Here is a 9,338-nt window from a genome sequence, read left to right on the forward strand (position 1 = left end):
GTTCTTAAACCGATCTCATTAAAATCGGTGAGAAAGGTAGAATTCTTGAATATTACCAGAGAAACATTATCCAAAATAGATGTAATTTTAACTGACTCGAAAGGTCAACAGGGAGTTAATTTACACGTAAATAATCGATAAACGGAACTCTTGTAATAGACGCTTACTAGATTACGGAGAACCAAAACGGAAATAAACTTTCCAAGTGTTAACTAATCTCATGAATATATATATCTCATGAATATATATATTAAGCAAATCATATAAGCAACGTGGGATGATGAAAATTACCTTGAGGAGAGTCGCAATCGCTAACCCAGGTGAAACTAGAGCTTCTTGAAATCGCCGGCGAAGTTTGGGTTGCCATGTCGGAACAAGTGAGAGTATCCATCGGCGGACTATTTGGGCAACAAGAACCCGAGCCATTTCGTATTCTTGACAATAAAGACTGCAGGGAAATAGGCAGCTAAAATAAATATTAAATGACAAAAAATAAATTAGTCTCTAGTAGAAATTTAGATAAGAAACTAGTATAGCCACAGTGTAGATAAGAACAGTAGGTCCATTGGACCAATGATTCAGTCAAAAATCACCTCAAAAATCAATAAAATTAGGCTTATTTGATATGTTTTTGCATAAAACGAAGGAATCTGACAAAAAAAAACGTCACTCTTCCTATGAGATATTAATCATTCAAGCTTATACGACTACTCAGGTTAAGAAATCTGTCAGCCACGAAATATTGCGAAAATGCATTGCGGTAACATTTTCATGTGAAGCGCGAGCGTGGATCTGTCGTGGGTCCTACATTAGATTTTTTAATAAATTTTATTGTGAATGCCAAGCCATTTTCCATATCAAGTCTATGTCAGGCGTGAGACTGGGTCTTTTGTGAGCCATGTCAAATTTTCAAGTGGTTATGACGTGGCAAAGAATCGTGGCCCTGCCGAGAACATTTCTATCAGGGTTAAATCACGCTTTTTTAATTACTGCACTAAAAGAAAAGATTGGCTGCTACAACAAATTAGATGGTAAAATATGACATAGCATTTTTAATTGGCTGCAGCAGCCAATCGAAATTCTATACTGATATTGCGGATAGGTTAACATAATCAAAAATTGACTGCAACAACCAAAAATTGGTTGTTGCAGCTAATTAAAAATGCTATGTCATATTTTACCATCTAATTTGTTGTAGCAGCCAATCTTTTCTTTCAGTGTGCGTGAAATATTTTTGTTATAAATGCGAAAATAAAACAACTTCATACTTTAATGCTATTGTCAAATAATTTTTTAAAAATAATTACAAATTTATAAATACCGTATAGACGATAGTAAACTAATAATTATATTTAAATATATATTTAATTTTTGTTAAATAATTATTTAAGTAATTTAATTATTCAAAATTTTAAATATTTAACTAATTAAATATTTACATATTAATAATTATATATATTTAAATCTTCTAATTATAATTCTCTGAATTTATAAACTTGTCAAAATATAGACGTTGTACATATTATAATGAAAATAAGCTAATGCATAATTAATTCTGAATAACTTTCCTTGGTAAAATGTAATTAACAGTAGAAATCAATATGAAACTTACGGATCCCGTTCTCGCGTTTTGCTCCTCCATGATCCTTTTCACGTCAGCGTGCTCCAGCTTGCCGATGGTTCCGTTCTCAATCCCGCAATTTCCATTGACGTCATTGTTCTCAGACAAGTCGCAATTCACTGCAACATCGTTACCCCACGTTCGCGTCAACGAGAATTTCTTCAAGTCCACTGGGCTAATCTGCCTGATGTCTCTGTCCGATTCCGACAGCCTTTTCGCGGTGACATCAGAACGTAGAGTTAGCGGCGATATCGCTCTCTTTTTTCGAGACAACGTTTCTTTCGAGTTCGCCTTGTTATTTTTCGTTTCATAAAATCTGTCGTTCCTCAGACGCAACATATCTTGATCCGGCAATGAAGACACGCTGACCAGAATGACGTCGTCGGAACTCTCATGGAACACCGGAGTATGTCGTTTTCTCAACAATTTCGAGAACGGTGGCTTCTTCTCTTCCGTAGGTGTGACAGGCGCCGATTTCGGAACATGATTGTCCAACGATCTAGATCTGCTCGTCTCCTCGTTCGGAAATACGTCGTCGTATTCGGGATCCATAGTCTCTTGATCATCCGAGCCTCGTCGGAGTCTTTGCAGTCGCATTGCCTTTCTACGTTTTTGATTCGTTAAATTGATAGGAAGGCTCGTTTTTCTCTCGGATCGTTGTCTTGGCGGCAATTTCGCGTTCGCCTCTTCGGGATCTTCCTCGGCTCTTCTGAAGGATCCAGCTTGGAGCGCGTCTTCATTGGTCTTCGAACTTAATCCTATTCTCTTTGGTGCGTGGCAAGGGTTCGATTGTGCGTCTTTCGAGTCGCATTCGCGTTCCAATTTCGACGGTAGACTAGAAGTAATCCGATCAATCTGGTTCTTGATCGAGTTTATCGGCAGACAGTTGCTGGGTTCGTCGTAGTCGGAGCTTAGAGTTTCTATGGTATGAAATCGATCATGTTTGCCGATGATAATCTGCAGATTCTCTGGTAGGCTGCCGCTTTTCCTTCCCTCAGGGATCACTCGATCGTGAGGCTCGTCGTAATCCGAGTTCAGTAGGCAGCGACGATCATCGTCGACGAACAGTTTTCCGTTCCTGCGATCTCGAAGACTCTTCTCGTCTCGAAGAAAACCATGTTCACCGTTGAACTCTCGATCGGAGCACTCACTATCGGATATTCCAAATTCGTTCAGCAATTCCTTGTATTGTACTCTGACGTCATCATTGCTGGGCGTGGTTTCTCTCCTCGTCTTCTCTTTGGTAAGCTCGTTGATCTCGTTGGCGATTATGCTGTTGAACTCCGCGAGGATGCTGTTCGACCATTCACCGATATCCTCGCCACCTCTCGTCAACGAATTTTGTCTTCTTACGAAACCATGCGATTTCGTAGTAGATAAGTATTTCGAGATAATCGAATCATTCGCGTAGCTCGATAATTTTTCGGCTTGAGTTGGATGCTTTGTCTCTTCTACGATGCGGAGTGGAGTCGTTGGAGCTGAGTCGAATATCTCGCCGATTTCCTCCTGCAATCAATCAGAAATTCAAAGCGTTTAAAACATTGCATTGCCGAAGAATAGCCTTTTCACTAAGAAGTACTTTCTTGTTGCTAAGCGTAATATAGCTCGTGAATAGAATATAATACCATACGTGCTACGTAATTCAACGAGTCAGCTAAGGAAGGAGTTTCATTAGAAGTCGTCATCATGTTTAAACGCAGAGGCTGTCCCTCGATCGATGAGGCTAAAGAGAAACTTGCAAAACGATAGATAGGTTACTACCTTTGCGCGGATATCTCGTGCGTACAGTTAGCCAGCGGAACGCATTTATAAAGTGGCGCATAATGAAGCGGTTACGAGAGAAGCTGACAGAACCAACGCGGTCCTCGATGCTCGTCATGCGATATAAAACGAAGGAATCGACCAGCTGCCGCGACTTAAGATGAGCCGATTTCAAGACGCATTCTCTCTTTCTCTTCTCTATGCTTCCTGTTCTATTTATCTATCACAATCACGTGCTCCTTTCTTCTTTAAAGTACTCTCCCACGTAGTCATTGTGAGATATGTATGCACCCTAAGCAGGGTAATAAAACGTGATTGATATTCTAACAATAAGAAGAATTAAAGTATGTAAGATTTATACAACAAATCGGAAATAAAGACCCTAAACGATCAAGCTGGATCTTTAATGCTTAACACTAGAACCGTGGGTCTAAAATTAACCCAATCGTGGTTTATTTAGGTAAATTTGGCTGTTTACGAGGGAGGTTAAAGTAAAATCATTTGTAATTATTATAATTATGATTATTTATGGTCATAATTAATTACAAGTCATTTTACAAAATCACAAAAATCTAAAGCTCCACGTTGCAAATCCAAATTAACTGGAAAAGGAAAACTATCAGATGAGTCAAAAATGGCCGTGATTCTAATATTAAATAATTTCGTGTGAATTTATATACTACGTATCCAATTCTGCAAACTGCGCGCTGAATTTAATTTTCAGTCAGGAAACGCAATCCTAACAGAACTAGAGCAGTAATATCGCAAATTAAATTGACAAACAATTTAATAATATTGATGCTCATCTTAGAAGATATTAATATATAGCTTGCGTACGAAGTATTCACTGAAATTAAAATATTTAACGTATTATATTCAATAACAATGCTAAAGATGTTCCATAAAAAAATTACAATTTATGTGACAGAGATTGCTCTTCAGTTCTAAATGATAATATATTAAAATTCGCGAAGTCTTCAAGTCGACCCTGACTGGCTCTCCTCCACTGCACAGGCGAGCTAAATTGAATTTGCATAAGTCTCTCGATGCAGCTCACTCACGACCCACGCGATCTCGATCTACGCACGAGACAGACGCGGTCAGACGCTTCGGTCTCGTCGATCAATGTATCAAATTATATCGGATGCAAAGAACAAGCTTGATTAAATCGAGGAGGTTAAGACGATTTACAATCCAATCGAAAATTCCGACTTCATTCTTGGAAAGTATCAAGGACTAAACTTAAAGATAAAAAAATAAAATCAGGACATAAAAATTTGCGGAAGAAAGAATCTGTAATCAAAGTTATATTGCCCATTTTTTTACAAAAATGGCATAATTAAAAAAAAGTGTGATTTTTTTAGTTGCTTGCAATGAACGAAAATAAAGAAAAAAAACATACTTTAAAAGTACGTTATACTTTTACTCCTTTAAGATCAGTTGTTATATTAAAATTTCTAAATTAACTTTTCGTAGATACACATATTTTTCATTCCGTACTTCAACATCTCTGTTAGATTGCTAAATATTTTAATTATTTAACTTAAATGTTAAAACCTTCATTTAATAAAAATTGAAAACGCCAAGAAATTTAAGAATGAAATCTCGCTTTTAAAAAAAAACCCAGTGTATCTGAGAAGGGTTAAAATTATAAAATTTTTTAATGATTCGAAATATTCAACTTATTTACTGAAAAATTGTGTTTTTTTTTATTTATGCTGTTGTAACAAATAAACGATATAAACTAGAAAACAATTATTAAGACGCAGAGTGCGTGAGAGAAGGGACGTGAGAGTCTTAAACCGCAACAGCGCAAAACGCATTGCATCTACGAGTGAACAAAATTTATAGGCTACAGTGCGTATTCGGTATGCAAATCAACAACGCGAATAGTTAGGCTAACCAGCAGACTTAGCGAAACTCATCAAGACGGCGGAGTGGCACGGCGCAATGTTGGCGCGTAAGACGAAGAGCTGCTAAGATAAGACCGAGGAGGAGGAAGAGGAGAAGAAACTCTCGAGGGTATCCAGCCGGTACGATTGCATCCAGCTGGGCGATCAATCATCGTGCACGAGCTTCCTATTGTTCCTACGCGGGTGTTACATTGTGCGCTGCGGGCTAATGGCGTATATACCGGGATATAATTGTCTCGGACGTGTCAACCCGTTTACTATCGGCGACTAATCTCATGGCTTTGATACACTTTGATCTATCTTCTATTCTATCCCAACAGGTTAATCCTGACGTCGGTGGATACGCTTATAATGCAATCGCAAACTCGCGACTAATTCGGCCTTGACCGTTAACAATAACTACGTTCAAAAGCCTGACCTTTATTCGTTGTATAAATTTATCATTATACACAGTTGGAAAAAATATGTTGAATTTAACATAAATCGCATGTCCCAAACGGTCCACTCAAATTTTTGAGTTAATTTTACACAAGATGAATATCATTACAAGATGAATGTTAAAAGGTAACACAAATATTATGTAAGAGAATAAATACAAAGAAAGATAACATTGACACAGTTTGTAAATAAACCGTGGGAACATATTTTTTTTCAGAAAATTAACATTTATGATATGTTAAGTTAACACATATTTCATTCATTTGTCTTAGAATTTACGTTTTAAAACACATTATTTTTATGTTACTTTTTCACTTATTCATAAATTGTGTCATTTTGACACTAAGAAACATTGAATATCAATTTCACACAAAACCTTTAAATAACATAATCACATTATGTTAAATTAACACTCAAATATATTAAAAAATTAAACACACGCTGTTAACACAAACGTGAGTGGACCGTTTCCAACACAAATACACAATTTTTTTTACTATGTAGAGAATGAGCCATATACGTTGTAAAGACTAATTACCTAAAGAGCGAGAAAAAATTGATATTTGAAGTTTAAAATTTTTAATAAAAAATTGGTTGTAGTTACTTGAAGTTATTTAAAATATATCATGAAATTAATTCAGAGATTACTACCCACAATTTAACAATATATTAATTGCAATATATTATGTTAAAATATATTGAATAATACATATATCAATTAAATATTATGCAATTAGGACATTTTTACCTCCCATTTTTTTATTCAATATTCCTTCCCTTAGTAGGTATTTTACAATATGAAGAGAGAAAGAAAAAATAAAGGACAGATAATGTACATAAAGAATTTTTCATTTTACTATTATTATAACATTATTATTACACCTTTGTTACCTCTGTCTATTATTACATCTTTGTTTCGTTATATATTACAAGTTATTTCTGGACCGTTTTGACGGGTGTGTTAACAAAGCGACGAGTTTCTCGTCCAACTGATTGTTCACGCAAATCTTAATCGCTATAATTGTTGATGGATCGAGTGCAACGTTTACGTCGAAGGACGCGGAAGCGCGCTTGTGAATCGTCTTGATTGGGATCACGTTTAATCTCCGCTCTCTCGCTACGCCTACAATGGCGTACGGCCATCGCGGCGATCGCCATGTGCCATTCTAATATTCTCCATCCATAACGCCCCGGCCGGTACATTTATCAAGTCGGTATTTATGTGAAAGCACGCACGTCGCGCTTTTAGCGGCGCACTTTCTTCCTACTCGAGATAGCTCTCGTAGCGTAATGATTAGACGAGCACGTCTGGAAAATTTTCTCTCGCCTTCGCGTGGGCTGACCGCTGATGATAACGACAATCAGTGAGATTGACGTTGCTGGAAAACAATAAATTAACACTCGCCGACCGCCGTAATATTGATAGCGAAAATCGTTCAACGAAAATGTTATTTATGACGCGAACATAGACTTTAAATAACGAGATAATGGATTATTTACTTAATAAATATAATAAATATATAACGTAAAGATAAATTTAACACGTGTACTTTTCAATTCTTTTGATTATTTAATAGATAAAAAATATAATTTTCACGTCAAGATGGAATAATGATATTGTTCTCATATAAAAATAAGATTTTATATACGATAAATAAAGAGAGAAAGAAAAGATGGAAGATTTCCTCAATTAATAATAATTATTCATAATAATTATAGAACTTCAAATTAATCATTTACTTGTCAAACTGTTAATTTGTAGCTAAAGGAATTAATTAGTGAATGACGCGGAAGTGACCTTTCAAACTGCAAACACGCAATTTCACCGCGCGCAATGCATGTCGCTCCTAACATCTTCCTGAAAGCGAGAAAAGTCGACAACCCGTTCAAGTCGCAAAAAATTTCGATAAAATATCGACGTCGTTCATTAAGTGAAGAAGCTTATCGTGCGTCAAAGTCGTCGATGCATCTGCCAAGTGGCCAGTATGCATGCCGACAGTTCTCGCATGCGCGGCAGAATTGACGTTAATATTTAAACTGTGTTGAAGATGATAAATCCCTTGACATTTTTACTAAAGCAATAAACAAGTTCTAATATATACTTATCAGGTTATTCGTCCTACGGCTTGTCTATATTCTTTTAGGCTCTTTTTATTCTTTCTTTTGTTCTCTTATACCTACATATTTATACACACTATTGTTTAAAACTATTAATCTTCCAAGACGTTGTATCACAACATAAGAAAGAATCTAAAATTATAGTTAATGTTTGAGATAATATTATATTTAGTTCATAAATTTTATGCGAGAAATTTAATTATTAATTTTCTTAAATTAATTTTTTTAATCAATTTGAAAATAATTTTTTAATTTCAAATTATTCTTCCAAGTTTAAAATACTTTTCTATGTTAACAGAACATTCTATGTGTGTGTTTTAAATATTCAACTGTAATCAATTCTATAAAATTAGCCTTTATGTGTAGAGAAGGGGCACATGTTCTACGAGAAAATTCTATGAAATTACGAATATACATTCACATGTAAAGCGCATTAATTAACGCAGATTGTGTGACAGAACGCATTGCCTCGATGTACGATATAGTTTCGTTCATCGTGCGGGCTTAATTGACTCGAAACTTAATTAAGCGTCGGCCGAGGAAACTCGAGAGTCTCCCACCGAGCATAAAGAATGATCAGATCGAATTGAAGCAATGTTTTAATCGTCTTGTAAACTGCATCTCATGGCCGAGTGCATTTCGCTTCGGGAAATCGATCCCATGAATCTTAGCGTATCAACCATTTTCCATCACGCCTCCGTGTGCCACTTAATCCACTTGTAGTCGCCAAGCTGATTAATTAATTGCGATGATTGCTAATTAACGTCGCCACATAAATCAAGTAAAATTCTGCGGTAAACAGTTCCCGAAATCGAATTTATCCAATTACATAATGATCGGCGCAATTTATAATATTTATGAGTTTTTTACGATATTTGATCGGGAAACTTATTCTGCATTCTCGCCTTTTTTTTCGACGTGTATCTATATAAAACTATGATATTAATTAATTAGCTTTTCAACCGCATTTACGTTAAATGAGACGCTAATATGAGGAGTATTAGCAGGCAAATACGTGAAGCTTAATATCAGTACGCTAAAATATTACTTATCGATCGCGGACAGAAATTACTATTTACGTGTTCAACCCGCTCCACTGATCCTATCTGATCTTCTCACATATTTGTTAAATAGCTCGATAATTTTTCTAGGTGGCTCTTCATTAATGTTCCGCGACGATCATAATATTTTATGTCGTCATGTTATCGACTATGAATTTCTTACTTCGTTTCGCCTCAACTACTGCTCTCTCTTTTCGATATATGTATATATATATATATATAAAATTTAATAATCGATATATTATAACATTAATCTAATAGTTAATAGAAACACCAAATATTTCTCCGATTATTTTTTAAGACATAAATTTCCATAGAGGACTTTGTTAAGAACATATTATTAACCCCCATTAACCTGGACCCCCCACCATCGAAAATCAAATTCGCGATAGGTCAAAAATTTAGTGCTCTTTTGTTGCTAATTAG

The 9,338-nt window shown here is 35.7% G+C and overlaps 1 protein-coding gene across 3 annotated transcripts in view; it reads right to left on the minus strand.

Annotated features, from left to right (window-relative positions):
* cv-c (RhoGTPase activating protein) overlaps nucleotides 1-9,338 on the minus strand; it is a 247,726-nt gene that overhangs the window by 159,919 nt on the left and 78,469 nt on the right. For all 3 annotated transcript variants that reach the window (XM_018458604.1, XM_018458605.1, XM_018458603.1), the window contains exons 3-4: nucleotides 1,613-3,127; nucleotides 292-466 (exon numbers count right to left, since the gene is read on the minus strand). In XM_018458604.1, the coding sequence (XP_018314106.1) occupies nucleotides 292-466; nucleotides 1,613-3,127 (1,690 nt within the window). The remainder of the gene's footprint in view (nucleotides 1-291; nucleotides 467-1,612; nucleotides 3,128-9,338) is intronic.

The sequence above is a fragment of the Mycetomoellerius zeteki genome, unplaced genomic scaffold (genome assembly GCF_001594055.1).
Source record: "Mycetomoellerius zeteki isolate Tzet28-1 unplaced genomic scaffold, Tzet1.0 scaffold735, whole genome shotgun sequence".
NCBI lineage: Eukaryota > Metazoa > Arthropoda > Insecta > Hymenoptera > Formicidae > Mycetomoellerius > Mycetomoellerius zeteki.